The sequence below is a fragment of the Belonocnema kinseyi genome, chromosome 2, assembly GCF_010883055.1.
Source record: "Belonocnema kinseyi isolate 2016_QV_RU_SX_M_011 chromosome 2, B_treatae_v1, whole genome shotgun sequence".
NCBI classification, from domain to species: domain Eukaryota; kingdom Metazoa; phylum Arthropoda; class Insecta; order Hymenoptera; family Cynipidae; genus Belonocnema; species Belonocnema kinseyi.
The window spans coordinates 91,549,926-91,568,844 of record NC_046658.1 but is presented as its reverse complement, the minus strand read 5'-3'; the positions used below and the strand labels follow the sequence as shown (position 1 = coordinate 91,568,844).

General features: G+C 30.1%; 1 protein-coding gene across 4 annotated transcripts in view; it reads right to left on the bottom strand.

Moving 5' to 3' along the window:
* The window catches only part of LOC117168452 (complexin), a 792,783-nt gene that overhangs the window by 118,193 nt on the left and 655,671 nt on the right, over positions 1-18,919 (bottom strand). Inside the window, exon 1 of one of the 4 annotated variants that reach the window (XM_033354111.1) lies at positions 726-784. The exons of 1 other annotated variant lie outside the window; for it this stretch is intronic. In XM_033354111.1, the coding sequence (XP_033210002.1) occupies positions 726-738 (13 nt within the window). In that variant the 5' untranslated portion in view covers positions 739-784. Of the gene's footprint in view, positions 1-418; positions 467-725; positions 785-18,919 lie in introns of those variants that run through there. 2 more of the 4 variants (XM_033354112.1, XM_033354113.1) reach the window with 2 other exon arrangements.

The following is an 18,919-nucleotide window of genomic DNA, read 5'->3' as shown; positions in this document are numbered from 1 at the left end:
TACTTTATCCAGAAAAAATAGTAAGAGCATTTTTAACCAGAATTCTGGTTGATTTAAACAGATATTTTTTTAGTGTAACACAATATTTTTCTATAACTATGAAATACCCTAAGAGAAGTCGGCTAAAATTCATGTACGACTAGTGTAATACTTTCAAGCTATTTTTGATGTTTAAAAAAATATGAAATTGAATAAAAGTGCTTCAGAAATTAACAACTACTTTTTTTAAATCCGTATTATCCCTGCTTTTTCAGAAAAGTCTAAAAACAAGATTCAGCAATCCACCCTAATACCTTAAAGAAATAAAGACTGAATTTACCAATTTTTTCATGAGGCTGAGATCGAATGTGCGGTGATATGATGCGAGTTCTATGTATCTATCTCCGTGGCATAATGCACGATTTAAGGCAAATTTTACCGCAAAATGTCCGGGGTTGATAATTATATCCATCGTTGCTCCATCGCCAAAATGAACTATTTCGCACATGGGCCGAACTCGAGGGAATTAATGCGCGACTTATACAGACTGATGGTGAAGACCGCTACCAACTTAATGAATTTCAAGAGGACGAAATTTCAATTGAATTTTTGAAACCGCAATTAAAAGCGAACTAGTCCGATCGGGGTAAAAGTATTAGCGCACGAAGCCTGCTAAGAACTGATTAGAACGGAGGAACTTATGGACGTAGTTATAGGTTAAGTGCATGCGGTTTTAACGGACATACCCAGTATGTCCATGGCGTCTTGTGCCTGCGCTCGTGATGGTGGCGACAGTAGTACTGGCGCCGTATCAGTCAGACTTGACTGCCGCCTTCGAAACTACTCTACCCCCTTTCACGCCTGCCGCCCCCACCCCTCGGTACACAACCCCCGAACAACCCTCGATCCCCTCCATGCTCTTACCAGGTTTCGCAGTGGGCGTGCTCCACTCGAGTGGCGTGGAGTGAGGCAGTTCGCGAGAGGGGTGGAAAAATGTAAAACTCACCCCTCACTCCTCAACCCTCCATCTCAACCCCGAACCACTAACCCTCCACCAATCCTCCAACACCCCTTGCTGCGTTTTACACGATATTTCCTTTCCCCTGCTTCCGCTTCTCGACCACCGAGTTTCAGAACAAATAAACCACCCCTCAATTCATGAGCTTCTTTCACTTTCATTGTACTTTTCAAATTGATCTCGATAATCGACCAATCGGTTTTTTAATGAAAAAATCGAGTATGCGTTTATAAGAAACTCAGAGTGGCCGAAAAACTTAATTTTAGAAATTTTCTCACTTTTCTCTGAGCAATTTTTTATTTTCAACATGATATCTTTTATTAAAGAAAAAGAAACAATTTCCGATTAAAATTTCAAGGCGCAAATTAATTTATTTTGAACTTATTTTGAATTTATTTTTTTAGTTTCCAACAAGAAAAAAGTAGAAAGTTCATGGAACAGTTGACTTGTAGTCCCAAAAAGTAAAAAATTTTCAACAAAAAAGATAAATTCTTAACAAGAAAAGTAATAGTTGATATTTGAACCAAACTAAAAATAAACAATTTTTAAGAAAATCTCAAATTTTCAACCAGAGTTCGATTTTTACCAAAATAGAAAAATTTCCAACAGTTAGTTGAATTTGAAAAAGAAATTGTTAAATTTCAAATTAAAAATGATTTTAAGCCAAAATAGGATAGTTTAATTGTAGTTAAAGAAATTGATTTTAAAAGTAAAAAAATGAATTATCAACATCTCAGTTCGATCCTCCACTACAACGGTTTAATATTTAATCAAAGAGTTACATTTTTAATGAATGTAATGAAAATTCTACCATCAAAGATGAATTTTGAAATAAAAACTACGAATTTTCAACAAAAGACTTTCATTTTTGACATGAAAGTAAAAAATTTTAACAAGAAAGTTGATTTTCTAACAATAAAGATCAATTTGAAAACAAATTGTTTAATTTAAGGAAAAAAGGTGTAGAAAAAAATTTCATTTACAACCAGACAGTTACATTTTTAGCAAAAAATATGATTTTTTTACATAACAGTTAAATATTTACTGCTGAGCTTAATTTTCAAAAAATAATTAAGTTTTGAAGCTGAAAAAATGAATTTTCGACCAAAAATGTTATAGTTGAAATAGTAACCAAAAAAGATTAAATTTCAACAAAGAAGATTAGTTTTCTATGAAAAAGACCAACACTGGAATGCTTTAATTTTAGTTGGATAAATTAATTCCTAATCAAATAGCTAAATTTTCAAACTAAAAAAGGATAAATTTTTCATCAAAAATGAAAAAAATACATGTTGAGTAAAAAAAATAACAGAAAACAAAACGAATTTTCAACAAGATAGTTTATTTATCAGCCGAAATATTCTAAAGCATTGTATAACTAATTTACAAGTGTTTAAATAATACTGGTTTCTTTAAATCATATTTTCTCTACTATGTGATTCAAAGGTACTTCTTTAAGTTTCATCGAACCTTTTCATTGAAGATCATTGTCAGGAAGACTGATCTTTGTTTCAAGTATTGACGAATTTTTTAAACATTTAATCAATAATTGATTGTCTATTTTTTACAATGAGGGATAAAACTCTACTTTTTGAAAATACTTTTAGGTTATTTTCAAAGGCCTACATCACTCAAATATTAACACCTCGTTCTGTATTAAATTCGTATTCTTTTACACAATTTTGTTGTTTATTAAACAACTATGTTCTGCAATTAATGTTTGAAATTGATTCCTTTTTATTAAAAATGCAAAAATTACTCATTGTTAAGCGAAATTTGTTTATTAATACAATTGTCCAATTGCGTAAACAATGTATCGAAGATAAATTGTACATTTTTATGAGAATGAGACATAAAAATCTGATATTATTTCTCAATTTAAACAAGTATGTCACTTATTAAATCATTAAAAATGAATTGCTTATAAAAATAAGTAATTTAAAAAGAAATTGTTGGCCTTATTATAAAAAACTCCTACAGTAATCAAAACAAAATTAACTTTGAAATATTTATTTCAGAACAAAATTGTCTAAACAGAAGAAAAGTATTTAAACTAATACAAGTTCGTTACAAAATAGTGTAGTGATATCTAAATGTCGTACATTTTATATAGTAGGCAACACAGTTAACCTAAATCTTTATAAAAACTAAAGTTTTCTATCGCTATTTAGAAAAAATGTTACAAGTAAATAATAATTTATTGTTTAAGTCATTGGAAAATGTTTCAAACAAAGATCATTCTTTCTATAAGTGACTAATTGTCCTATTAAACGTAAAAAATGGGATGTATTCAAAAAAAAATTAATTCGACAGGTAAGATTTTGCAACACCAGCATACAAAATTTTGTAATGCGTTAGCTAAAAAGCATTGAAATGAAAAATAAAATTTTTGATCATAAGCAAATACTTTAAAGATTTATTCAGAAAATTATTAAATATATTATATATTTATAGTTATTGTAGTTATCCTAAAATAGCCTTTTTGATAATATCGATTACAATGTTTGAAATTACTTTCTCTAATGAAAGAAAAGTCAATAAAGTTTTGGCATGAGTTCAAATCCTAAAATAGGCATTTTTCAGGGAAAGAGGTTAAAAGTGTAAGAAAAATTCATACGATACCTGTTTTCTATTGAATTTCGTGAATATATTCCGGAATTTTAATTTCTTATAATTGCAAGAGAGATTGATGTCGGCATGCAAATTTCTAGAATTTCATGAGTAGTTTATGAAATTCTTTGAATTTTAGTTATAGAAATATGTGATAACTTTGCTCTCTATCCTAGGAAGATTCTCAAGATCGTACTTGTGGATAGGAATTTCTCCTAGAAATTCTGATGGATTAAGAAGATATTAGAAAATAATGCAAATAATGAACTAAAGATTTCCATCCTAAACATTTAATCTTTTTTTTTCTATTTTTGTTGAAATTCATTTTAAATTATCTCTAGATGTCAAAAATACTTTATGAACTTGTATAAGGGAAATAAAACTAGTCAAATAACAAAAATTCAGCCCCTGGAACCCACAGGTTAGCATTTTATTGAAAATCATTGGCATTCTCACGCAACTATTTCAGAAGCATTGAAATTCTTTAGTGAAGTATTTCCGTCAAAATTTAATCGGCTTTCAACTCTATCTAAAACAGGAAGTTTTAAAGGTTGGCTGAAAAACTTCATTGATAAAATTCATTGAGTTTACACTGACATTTCCGCGAAAAAATTTCCATTTTCCCTGACCATTATTATACAAAGACCAGAAGTTTAACCTTGCAACTTTTTGAACATAAAATCTTTTATAAGCAGAATAAAATAATAATATTTATTTCAATCAAAAAATATATACTTTCTACCATAAAAGATCAATTTTCATTCCAAAATAATGAAATCTTGACCAAAAAAGATATGTTTACGAAAATATAATTTAATTTTACACAAAATAAATAATAGATCTACAAAATAAATTTAATTTTAAACCAAATAGTCCATTTTCTACTCTTAAAGATGAATTTTCAACCAAATAGTAAAATTTTTAACCTTCAAAGGGTTGAACTATAACAAAAAATGTTGTAAATGTAACCATATAGTTGCATTTTCATCAAAAGTTTTAAACCAGATACTTGCATTAACAACCATATAGTTAAATTTAAATATAGAGAAATTTTTCAACAGAATAGATTAAATTTTAACCCAATAATTACATTTTCAACCTGCAAGTATGGATTTTCAACTGAAAGTTTAAATTTTGTGCCTAAAAAAGATTAAACTTCCACCAAAATCACTTGCATTTTCAAAAGATGTGTGCATCTATTTGCTCAAATTTTGAATACAAATTTTTACAACATTAAAACTTTGGATTCTTCGAAACACAAAAAATCTAAGTTTGAATTACACTGGCTTAATTTTTTTAGATTATTACATTTTTCAAGTCGAAATTACTGCTTTTCATTTAAAAAATGTATGGATATAAGGAAATAAAGTTTAATTGTCAATCCGAAAACTTGAATACTCAACAAGCAGATAAATTTTTAACCCTAAAGAATAGATTTTTATCAAAAAGAACAAATTTTTAACAAAACAGTCAAATTTTCTAACAAGAAAAATTCATTTTTAACAAATGTTTCTGGCAAGAAAAAAAAACAATTTTCTGTAAAACGTTGAGTTTTCAACCTGGAGATATGGATGTTCAAAACAACGCTACTTTTCAACAGAAAAGTTAATTTTCAACAAAGAATTTTAGCTGAAAAAATAAACTCTAAACCAAAAAAACATATTCAAGAAATTAGTTAAATTTTCAAACAAACAGATGAACCCTAACCCCAAAAGCTTTTCAACAACTTTTACCCATTTAGTTGAATTTTTATTTTAAAAAGACTAATTTCTGTGAAAATAATTAAACTATCAAATAAAGAGAGCAATTCTGAACTAAAATGATGAACCTTAAAAATAATGTCGAAGCAAACATATGAACTTTCAACTAAAATTAGGAATCTTTAACAAAAAAGCACTTCATGAATAGGAACTTTATAAACAGTTGAATTCAACCAAAAAAGATGAATCTTGAACAAAATATTCAAATACTGATGTAAAGAAGCTTTATTTCCAACCAAGCATTTGAATTCATGAATAAAAAGATGTAATTTCTACTAAAGCGGATAAATGTTCAAGCAAAAGGAACGAATTTATAATAAAATTTTTGAATTTTTAACTAAAAAAATATTACAGTTGAATTTAAAACACCCAAAAATAAAATTTCATTAGAAAAGTAATTTCCGAACAAAACATTTGATTTTTTAACCAAAAAAGGGTAATTATTTTCCCCTGACAAAGTTTTCATTTTCCCTGACCATCAATATTGCAAGACTAGAGGCATAATCTTTTAACATTTCTAACATAGAATCTTTTATAAAAGTTATAAAAAGATTTCCCATTCACATTCGCATCAGCTTCCGATATAAGGAATCAGTCAAGCGTCAAAAACAGCATGAAGGCTGAACTCTCAGCGCGTTAGTTGGATCAGGTTGCGTCATGCGTCCAAATGCAACTGAAATTATGCCTGCGGCCCTGACTGTTTACGTTTGGATTCCCTCAACTTAAGATCGAGGCTATTGCAAGCCATGCCCGAAACCGGTCTTATATCGGGAGTATAGTATACTTTATAAAATTCTCGTAAACTCATCTATGCATGTCAAATCACACTAAAATGTACAAGCAGCACTTTACCTCTTTGATAAGATCAGCATCGAACTTAGCAACTTCATTGACTCACCTGTAACATAAAACAATATTTCGTTAGCAAAGTAAAATGAAGCAAAACATTTTTTTAACCATAAATATGCTTGTTATTCATGAACTTAAATTAACGGTTTATAAATATTTTATTCGTATGAACATCAAAAATAAATATAAAACTTGAAAGTCAATCACCAAACATGAAAAGCTTTGTGATTGCCCATTTGTACAAAGTTTGTATCCAATTTAAAATAAACATTTGTCCTCTAATTCCCGGAACACATAGAACTGTATATACATTCAACAAAGTTTATCTGACAAATAAATATTTTCTCTACCTATATAGTATAAAAAAGGTGAAAATCAAAAGCCCCTTTGTCACTGGTATCGCTCTACAATCGCTTTTCTCCCACGAGTATTGATGGAAATTATCGAAATGGTTTGTCTCTCCTAGATTTATGACATCAAATTCACCTCCCTTAGCGTCGGGGTATAATTAAATTGCTCAAGCCGGGATTAGAATGTGAAAGCTTCACGCTGTGTTCTAGGAAGAAAGAGGTGAAAAATTTCTGGGGGGGGGGGGGGGGGGGGGGGGGGGTGTCGATTAAGCGAATAGTCTCACGAATCGAGCCGGCTCGTTTAATAACCGAATTAATTTATTGGCTCACTCACTCGATGCGAACGATCGTCCACTTGCGGTTGTGGTCTACTAGTAAACGGATGGGTCATGAAATTTGTGGGCCATTAGTGACGATCGAAGACGCTCTTACATGTCCTGCTTTATGCTGTTCACTATCTCAGGAAATTCTCAGAATCCAGCATTTCCGGCACATATTGACACCTGATAATTTTAGGAAAGGGGTGTCTATTTCTTATCTTTGTAATAGAAAACAACGCCTTCAAATTCCCGATTCAGTAAATTTGAATAAGTTATTCTATAAAGTGAAAAGTAAATCTTAAAGACAACTCATCTTTAATTTTAAGATTTAGGGGTCATCTATAAATTATGAAACAGCTTTATTTAGGCTGAAGGAGTTGAGAGGTTCAAAAAATCTTACGATTACACATGGAGGGAGAAGGGCAGTAAGTAAATGGTTAGATAATATTTTTTTAGCAAATCAACCCCATCTAAAGTTCATGAATCCCAAATTTATAGTATAGCATTGAAGTTCAGTAATTACAATTAAATGATTGTAATAAGATTATGTAATCTTTTAAATCGGTATACGTAAACTAGTATTTTAATTTTTGTCCATCCTTTTTTTCAATATCAATAAGAAAAAAGCATTTTTTACACCCTCAGATTTGGTTAATCTAATTTTAAAGTGTTCAATTTGAGATTATTGCAATACCTTTTTCACAATTTTAAACAGTAACAATAAAAAATTCTTGAATTTCTAAAAATCTCAATTGAAAAGTAATCAATTTTTAAGCTTTATGTTTTAAGTTATGTACAAATCAGTATTCTAATTTTTTTTCTTTCGATGTTTACAATTAAGAGTTTTACAATTTGAAAGATTTTCAATTGAGAATTTTTGAACGTAAAAATTTCTTGAATTTATATTTTATAGGTCAGAAATTTTGAAAGTTTTTTAAATAGCCCAATTTTGAAGTGTTACAATGGAAAAAAATTATTTTTTACGATTTTTATTTAAAATTCTTTAATATTTAAGATTTACAATTGAAGATGACCTATTTATTGTATAATTTTTCATGCATGTAAAATAGGTTTCGTCACTTAAAAAAGGAATTCTAATTAACATGTCACCGGTAATAAGTAACTAAATTGTATTTAAGAAGAAATAGCTGAAAATATTTTGGAAAATTACCAATTTCTTCATAAAAATAGGACTAGTTTGATTTATAAAATTAATAATTGCAATTAAAAATTGTGCAATTTGAAACTGCTCTCGTAGATGCTAAAAGTTTTAAATTGAAAAGACACACGGTTCCTATTTTAACAACATTCAATATTATCTAATTCTGAATTGGTTACAGATTCTCAAGAATGGTTTGATATGAAATAATTCGATTTTAAAATTATCGTTTTAAACTGTTTGGATTTTGTATAGCAATGTAAGATAAAATTTAAAATTAGACACTCCTAAAGAGTAAAATTTAATATTTTCGAAGTATAACAATTTATTTTTTATTTCTTAATTTTAAATGTTGGTGTTTTTAAATTGTTAAACTTTTTAAATTATTAAACCTTGGACACCTTATTCAAAATCTTTCAATATCAAACAATCAATATTAAGACTTTTTAAATATTCGAATATTTTAAAAATAAATTTATAAACTTTTAATAAATTCACAATGATTAAAATTTCATGCAAATCTTTTTAAAGTTTACAAACAATACTCAAGAATGCATGAAAAACATGCTAAAAAATCTCATACGAGTGATAAAGTAGACTTTCCAAAACTTCTGATATTTGCAGATCAGAAACAAATAGTTTCTTGTAACTCTGTGTCATTTTAGAATGATAGCAATTTATTCTGTTAGCCTAACTCAATCTTTAAAAAAATTATTAATCAAAAGACAATGTTTTGCAATTACTATCCGATTAGAAAACACATTGATCAAAATTCTACTCAGAAATAATTTCTTTACAATTATTCCAACATAAAAAGGTCAATACAACATTACTGACAGTGTACCTTAGCACACTAAGTGCGCGTTTATCGTAAAGGATAATTTCTCGAAGTACCATCTTGTTTTAAACATACATCGTTCAAAGGAGCTTGTAGGTTTTCTAATCAACGTTTAATCTATGCCATTGATGCTTTTTGCGAATGAGAAGCGTTGAGGTTTCGTTCAAGAACGAAATAAATATTTAATGAGACCGAGGAAGAGAAAGAGAGGACAGAAAGTTTTCCACTTGTGATGGATGCGTGGAATGGTCTGATAAATTAACTTCTTCTCCATAAGGCAGCTATATATACATTATACATATAGAGTGCTAGCAGAAAGGAAGAAGCAACGGAACAAGAAATACCAAGGAAGAGAAGCGAGAATTCAAGAGAGGGTGGAAGTTGAGAACAGGTCGAGTGGTGAATCCCCGTGGTGGCTTCTGACAATGAATGGGTAGAATAGGGAGTGGGTGGAATTGCAGCTAGAAGGGTTGTAAAGGGTACACCACATATAGGAGGAAATTATCGATATATCTTCAAATGGAGATACCACTGCTCTTATAAAGTGCCTCTTGAAATTATCAGGATACCTAACTCTTGTCGAATGGTTCCTGCTCTACCGTTCGGTCAAGACGATAAAATAAAAATTGCTTCTTTGTAACTAAATTCATTTCAAGTAGGTCCAAATGTTAAAAATGGGCTTTATTGTTCTTTTATGTTAGAATGGTTAAAGTTTTAATGTCCATGCTGCGAAATGACTGCTGTTGTATAAAAAGTCTCCAGTCCTGCTGTATCAAGATATCTGGCTGACAAAACGTGAAGTTGTGCTACTGACACAATATACACTTACACTCTTGATTCTCATAAGCATGAGATTATTTTAAAAATTTTAATATCAAATAAATTACTTTTGACAGTCTTCATTTCGGTCAACTTGGACCTTGGACAAGATTAATTTTTTTCAAATGTTACGAATGGGCTTTGTCGCTCTTTTATGTGACAATAATTGTTGTTTTATTTTCAAGGCTACAACATGATGTAAACATAAATACATGTGTACCTGTAATACTTGGCATATCTCTCCAGTTATAACCTGACCTATACTACATAAGTACTGAATCACTAATGCTCGCAATCCACCTATGACTGACTACACGTCTGCATGTACTACTGATTCTCCAGCGAAAAATGTTTAAACCTATTAAATCGAAAAAATAATTTGGTTAAAAGTAACAATATATTTTTAATTAAAAATGTAACATTATATTTTGTTGAAAGCAACGATATATTTCAAATTGAAAAAGTAATATCTTTTAGCGATTCTTTAGAGTTGTCAACATAATAGTTGAATTTACAAGGAAAAAAATCCTGCCAAAAGGGATTCATTTTTGATTAAGAAAGATGAATTTTCAAGAATAAAAAGATACGTTTTCAAGCTAAAATATGGCATTTTTTTAGGAAATAGTTGTCTCTTAAGCCCGAAAATCTGAAATTTCAAAAAGTAAGTTAATTTTCTACCAAGGACTATTATTTTTTGAACAAATAGTTGCATTTACAATCAATGGTTAAACCTTCAAGCAAAAGAGATGAGTTCTCAATAAATCGTTACATTTTTAAACGAACCGTTAAACCTTCAACCCGCAAAGAATAATTTTCAACCAGATGGTCGTATATTCAAACATAAAAGATTAAACTTCACCAAATATCAGTTAAATTTTTAACCAAACAGTTGATTCTTTAAGCCAAAAAGACTTTTTTCAGAAGACGATTGTATTTATAACCGAGAACTTTTTTACAAGAAATATGACTTTCCAACAAAATAATTGAATTCTTAACTGAAACACATTGATTTTAAATGAAAAAGTTACACATTTAACCAAAGTAGATAAAATTTGTGCCAAAAATATAAAATTTCAAACAAAAAATGCGAATTATCAGCAAAACAATTGAATTTTCAACTAAGAAAAGATTTTTAGTCTACAGAAGAACGGAATGGTAAATTTTCAAGCAAAGAAGAAAAATCAACGGCTAGGAAAATTATAACCAAGTAGTTGAATTTTTAAAAAAGAAGATTAATTTGATGCCAGAAAAAAAGCATATTAAAAAAATGCACGAATTTTCAATAAAATACTTGCATTTCAAGAAAATGCATTTTTAACGAGACAATAAATTTTTATCCAAAAAAGCAGTATTTGAATTTTTTAGTTCAAATATTTAATATTCAACTAAAAAACACCAATTTTTAACAACAAATTCAAGTCTTCCATCCATAAATTAAATTTTGAACAATGTAGTTCAACTTTTAAGCAAGTCTTTGAATTTCCAACAAAATACTCCAATATTATAAACAAAGAATAAGTTTTTAAGGTAGTATTTCAAATTTGAAGCAAGTAGTTCCATTTTTAACGAAACAGTTAAATAATTAAATCAATAAAATGAATTTTTAACAAAGTAGTTCAACCTAATAGTGGAACTTTCTACCAAAAAAGGTTAATTCACGATATAAAATGTAAAACTAGAATTTTCCACTAAACATAATAAATTTTCAACAAAAGAAGAAACAAATTTTCTACAAAATAGGTAAACATTTAACAAGCAAAAACAATGTTTAACAAAGTAGTTCAACTTTCAAGGTATTCGTTAAACTTATAAGAAAAAAGATAAATTTTCTACGAAAAATATAATAGTCGTATTTGGACCTATAAAAGATCATTTTATAAGGAACAAGAAGAACATATTTTTGAGAAAATAGTTGAATATTGAACCAAGTAGTAGCATTTGTACCCAAAAGAGCTAAATTCAGAACAAAAAATATAATAGCAGACTTATGAATTGAAAAAAATATATTTTTAACCAAAAATAGTTAAATTTTGTTTATTGAGTTCTTTTAGTTCAATTCGCATTTAAGAGAGAAAAACAGAGATTGTGCAGTCAGAGATTATTTTTGTTTTTCCAATCTAGTTGGCACCATCTCATAATTAATAAATTAATCGTCTCATAATATGCATTCTTAGGATGAATGTAAAAGTATGGGAGAAAATGATTCTTATCAATATCTTCAGAATCTAAGCATACTTGGACACATATATCTGAACGCACACATTTCTTAATTTCATCACATCAGGTAAGTATTGTATTCCAAATAAAGGATAAAAGCTCATCTGGTTTTATCAAGTTGAGCTAGTACTGAACGCATCCTACCGTCTCGCGTTCCCAAATAAATTTTCTGCATCAAATCGTCTAGAAATCTAGCCTGACGTATGGCAAGGATGTAGCGTTAGTAGCGTAAGGCGTTTGATCGATAAGAGGAGATAATTCACTTCTTACTCCTGACAATCTCTCACACACTCTCGCGAGTAGGTTACAGTGACCCTGTGAATGCGTGTCAGAAGCAGCAGCAGGGAGGCAAGAGAGGCTATCTATTTGATAAATACATATACAGACGCTTGTTGAATAATGCAGTGAATGTCTCCACACTAGTGAGTAAACAAGTAACATAATACCGTGGGTGTAGTTGGTTGATACTAATTCACCTAAATCCATGTCACCCTTTCCACTCGTGCAGTTTCTCTTGAACTTTCAGATCGCCTCACATCCCAATGCATCAGGTAAGCACGTAAAACAAACTCGACTCGAAGTTGCCATTCCGAAATGCATAGTCTAGACCAGGATTCACCAGATGTCAGTCATTGACCTACATAACTGACAAAGTCAGTTACGAAGACTGGGTTAAATAGCCCCCAAGAAATTGTCGTAAAACTTATTTAATTTCCCTCTACCTATTGGCTGACCGTAGCGATCATAATGCCTTGCAATGTTTAGTATAGGGAAAGGAAATTTATAGAAAGATAAGTGATGATTGCGGGATCAAAGTTAAATAAATGGTATAAGAGGATGAACAAGGGGAAAGACACGGGATCATGTTTACGAGTGATGTAAAAGAGGAATGCAAGATAAAGTAAGATGGCGAGAGCATGTGGTAAGGATTTGATGGAAGGATGTACTGGATGAGGAGAGCATGAAAGAATATTAACTTAAACTTAAGATTTCAACCAAAATATATCTGATAAAAGTTTTGCCTTTTTGCAGTATTCCTTAAACGGAATGAATTTTTTATCTAGCTCATGGTACTGCAATAAATGAGAACTGATCATATTAAAATGCACTTGCGGAGTGTATCTTCGTACCATGATAAAATTTGGCTATTCGTACTATTGACATAGAATGGTCCCTCTTTTCTAGCTCGTCCAATTCCTGTCAATAGTGATGCGAATAGCCAAATTTTGGGTGATACAAATATCCGTATCAATTCACTTAACCCATAAAATTCGTGTGCGTAGCTGTCTCTTCATTTAAGCGTCCTGATAACAATCATATCCGCGAATATTCTCATAGTTGTCAAATCAACTAACTCCACCAGGCCACAAATATCGCTGCATGTAGGTTTCATGTCCTATACATAAACTCAACCAACTAGTATGGCAGCACACACCACCTGACACATTTGTGTACAGAGTAAAGCGTACCGATATGAATGTGTATAAATTAGCTATTGCAATTAACAGAATAGCTTAATTCCGATTTGAGGGTGTCTGGGAGTGTACATAGCTAGCAAGCAGATTCGTACACTGAATATATTTCGCTGAGAGATAAACTGAGATTATCCCGTTAAGCAATCATCAAACTTTGAATACTCGCTTCTGTCGAGTGATCACTACACTTGTTGAAAACAATAATTCTGCTTTATTATTCTGAAATGAGTTGCAGCAAATGTATACAGGAGAAGATGTTAATTGGGAATTAAGAAGTTAGTGAGACTCAAACTTTGTGGTTTATTTCATGCGCTAGGTACGTTCACTGCCAAATGTCAATACACAACTTTGTAATTTGTTGATGTATTCCACAGAGTGAGTATTCATTTATCCAAAATAACACTTCTCGCAAAGACCATTTTACCCAAAAAGTAACAGAGAAGTCTTAACTATCAAATGAAGCATATATTGCAAATCTAGTAAACTTCTGTTTAACTTTTTAGGATAAATCAGTTTTGGGATAAATGATTCTTGGGAAAAATTTAATTTTGCACAAATCAATACCTACCTTTGAAAATCATTTAAGTACCCACTCCCTTTTAAGCCCTATGTTCGACTAATCCGGTGCACATGCGTTTGCATGCGTTCATTAATTATTATCATTATTATCAATTATTACACATTACCAAGTACTCTATTCTCTCAGAGGCATTATCAGAGTGATGGCTGGCTCCACTCTACGTTAACGAATTTTCAATGATGACTAGTCTGCCAATGTTAACGAGAATTAAACTAAATTCGTTTCAAATTAGTTAGATTTTTAATGAAAAAAAACTTGCATTTTGATTAAAAAAGATGATATTCCAGTAAATATAGTTAAATCTTTAACCTAAGATGACAAATTTTAAACAAAAAAGTTAAAGTTTCAACCAAAAATATTACTTTTTATTTCAATATTAAAAATTTTAACGAAATAAGATGAATTCTCTTTTTTATTTGATTTTTCTCTTATAAGGTATTTTCACTTCAATCAACAGCTAACTTCACGTCATAGATTGCTGAGGGGAAAACAAGGTACCAAATGCATGAGATTTAGTTCATTTTTGCCCTATTTCCCTAATATCTTCGCGAAAGCTAATTTTTTCTACATAAGTTTATTCAAAAAATAGGTTTTATATTTGAATTACTATTTAATAAAAGAATTAAATTATAATGATGGTTATTAATTACAAAGATATTACAGAAATAAAGTTTTGTTCGATGCATTTAATCCATTGTTTTAACCTCAGCTTTTAACAAAGTGAAGTTAGCTGATGGTTGAAGTGAAAATACATGATTGGAGAAGTTTCTTTTAAATAGAAGAAAAGTAGGCATTTTTCAGAAAATGGGATGAGCGCGGAATAGGCGAAAGAGTTGGAAGTCTGAAATAAAGCGTTTTTATTACACATTTTAATGTTGTTCATTGCTACTTTTAAGGACCACTCGGAAATTTTTTATAACTCGTTTATTTGCAACTACTTAACCATGAAAAAATTACTGTAAATTAATAAAACAGGTATTATTTAAGTGCTATAATAGTATTTTAAATGTGAATATACCATTTTTCCAAAGGAAAAATATTGAAAATTTAATTTTTGGGGTGCCTTAACCTTAATTAACCCCGTAACGCCCCATTTCATAAGTGATTAAAGAAAAGTCTTATCTGCCTTAATTCAGTTTCAATTTTAATTTCAGTAATTCCAAACTTCACACTTTTTTTCCTATTTCTCTCTTATTCCATTTTCTGAGGAATTCCTTCTTTTTCCCAGTTGCTAAGGAACCTTGCTAGTGAGAGAGGAATCCAATAAAAAAGTAGGATTCATCTCTTTAGGTAAAACTTGTAATACTTAATTTACACATAATTTTTTTAGTTGCAGCTTTAACCTTGTTGTTTAAAATTCATCATTTTGGGTTGGATTAAACAAATTTGGCTGGAATCTCATCTTTTCTCTAAATTAAAAATACAACATTTTTGTTGACAACTAATTCATTTTTGTTGTCGCAAAACATCAACACTTTTGTCAAAAAATATATTTATATGATTGAAAAGTGGAGAATTCATTTAAATACTAAACTATTTTTTAGAAAATGAACTTTCTTATGAGAATTTATATTTTTGCGTCGTAAATTTAACTTTGTGGTAGATATTTTTTTTCATTATTAAGTTTCTTGACCAGGGTAGTTGAAAGAGAGAAGATCTTATTTTTTAGTTCTACTGGTTGCAACTTATTAAAACTTCGCCATAAAGCTATAATAAGCCATGTCCCTCAACTGTGTAACTGAGAAAATGAGGTTCAAAGTTTTATAATAATATACTTTTAAAAAACATCATCAAATGTCGAAATAAGTTTATTTCCTTAAAAATAATGCGTTATCAAGAAATTTTTAGCACAAACTTTAATACTATTAGGAATGTATTTTAGCTAATGTGGAAAATAGATCTCGGACTTGGCGTAAAATGTGATTAAAAAAATTAAATTTTTCTCAGAATTATATTACGCCATATCCGCAAATAATTTATAAATTAACTATTTATAATTCAATTCTCAAGTAAAAAGTTTAACAGACTGATAGTTTACATTATTCTTTTGGACTATATGCCTGGAATAAGATAATTTATTCGCAAATTATTGAATTTTAAGTAACACTCCTTTAGTCACTTTTATGGTTAAATATGTTTTTGTACATCGTTATTTTTCAAATAAAACTTAGGTTATGCATATAAAATATGCACTACGAAGTTGGCATTTGTCACTTATAGCAATTCAAAAATGGGTATGGCGTAATATAATTCTCATTTTTAATTAGCCTACTATTTTAATTAATAATTGTAAAAGCTGATGAAATAAATGTCAGGGAAAAATTTATTCATAAAAAAAGTTTAACCCTTACCGATCCTACAATAATAACAGTTAAAAAATTTAAAAAGTGGACATGGCGTAGCATATATAACTCTAGGGCGACGACATGTATTATTTTAATTCTACATTACTGATTTAAAGGTGAATATATCATTAAAAAAAATAGTAAAATTTAATTTGTTTTGGGGGTCTAAACCTTGACTAACCCCTAATAGAGAACCCCACCACGGCTTATATTGTTTTAAGGACTAAATACTCTAGAACGAAAGCTGATTTACTCAGACTTTTATGATTTTTCGTTCGACCTAGAATGCCGACAGGTATTTGGTTCGACAGGGATCATTGGGTTTGACCGATTGTGGGCAGAGGGACAATCCGTCGGCTGCCAATCATTATATCCCCGGCATGCAGACATACCATGGTGTGCGTCACGAGTATGCGACTAGCGCGGCGTGACTCCCAGGACGGGTTATGGCGGTCCAGATAGTTCCTAGGGATGAGATTGGAATGACAAAGGGTGCTCACTATATTGGCATACCAACGGATATAGGAATACTTTAAGAGCAACTTTAAAGGCGGCTGCCTGTCCCTCTTCTGCCTTCTGGACCTAATTGTGTATATATTTTCCATTCAAAACCGAGTTAAAATGCTTCAACATGAGTTCGACTTGAATTGACCCCAATCAAGATATGCTGAAGTCTAAAAGTTTCGATTGGATCACATTTTTAAGGGCTATAGTAGTTCAGACTCACAGATTTTAAATTTTTCAATTAAAAATAACTAATTTAATAATTACAAATTTGTCATTCATCAATTTTAATCTCATTTATGAGCAGAAAAAGGTTCGACAATCTCAGCCCAAACAAGGCTCTTCTTGAGTCAAGTAAACGTTATCTTAGCCAAGACCAGGCTCGACTTGAGACAAGTAAACGCAATTTTACCTTTCGTGGCCATAAAAATAAGACAACATCCAAAATGTATGCTTCCTGAACATTAATTTTCGAAGAGCAGAATTATATTGTTCTAACATTTTTAACAACAAATTTCAAATAAACGGGATAAAACATTTAAAAAATAAAATTGTTTGATTTCCTTATTTGAACCAAAAAAATCTACACATATACCACAAAAGATTAATTTTCACATTCAAAAGGACGAATTTTCAACAAAACAGTTCAATTTTATAATAAACGAGATACATTTTTTATAAAATTAATTAAATTTTCAAGAAAATAGTTTAATTTTTAACAAAAATGGTAAATTCTCAACTTAAAAAGATGACTTTTTAACCAAACAGTCGAATATTATAACAAAACCGATTAAATTTCAATCAAAACCAGTTAATTTCATTCAACAAAGGGTTATATTCTTTCTAAAGAATATAAAATAAAAATAATAATTGTTTCAAAAAACTACTCAAGTTTTCGATCGAAGTGTTTAATTTCTATCCCAAAATAAGGAATCGTCACCAAATAGTTAATTTTTTACTAAACTGATTAATTATTAACCTAATAGAAGTCCAATTTTTAAACAAAAAAGTTTTATTTTCACAAAAAACAGTTGCACTCTTCACCAAAGCGCTAAATTTCCAACCTACAAGAAAACATTGAATTTTTACCATACGAGATTTTTTTTTAAATTAATGGACTAAATTTTAACCCAGAAGAATATTTTTATGCAAGAAAAGACAAATTTTCAACAAAGGGTATACATTTTTTTCAATTGATGAATTTGCAACAAAAGCAGAAAATGCGCGGCTCGCAAGTTTAAGCGCGCCTAGGGCGCGCTACGGTTGAATCTCGCGCTTCGTGCTCGATAATGGGTTACCTGGCGCTTCGCGTTCGGATATTTATTCTTTGCATTTTGAATGCTTCAATAAAACTTTATTAAAAAGATCTCTTTTAGGTGGCAGTATTTTTATGCGTCTAGATATTCTGGTAATTTCTACTTAATTGAGTATGATCAAAGATTAGGTTTCTCAAAGATCTGTAGGCTTTGAGGTACACATTTTCATCGTGACACTCGCGCTGCGCGCTCGATTTCCGACAGACATTTGTAAACAGGTTTTGTTGAATCTTTTTTTCTCGTAACTTTCGTCGTTTTTCTACACATTTTTTTTTTACTTTTTTTATTTTCGATGTTATTTTTCACGAAAAAAAACAAAAAGTTCGCATCCTATCAAGAAGTGTTTCTTAACGAAATTGTAGATCTTTTTTGAAATAACAATTTTGGTAGATTCATCTTTTTTCTTATCCTACATAGTTTGACCACAAAGTGGAATTTTTCATTTTTCATTATTTTTTGTGTAATCAAAATTGGAATTTTCGATTTTTCAAGATAATTTAAAAGTGTATTATGATAATCTTATAGGGTTTTCAAAAATCAATGTTTTTCTTCTCTTGACTTTTTTTCATATCGTGCGTTTTTGCGCTTAAAATTTTGCTTTGCGATTGATTTTAAAAATTTTGAAAATGCTATATTTCTGAGAATTTTCTTTTCATCGAATAAGTCGTGGGGAAAAATTGTTTTTTCTTCCTATCTCGGCCGAAAATTCGAGTTTCTTCCCGGCGTATCTTTACCGAAACCTACCGTTCCTTCCCGCCCTGCGCGCCATCTAACGAATCG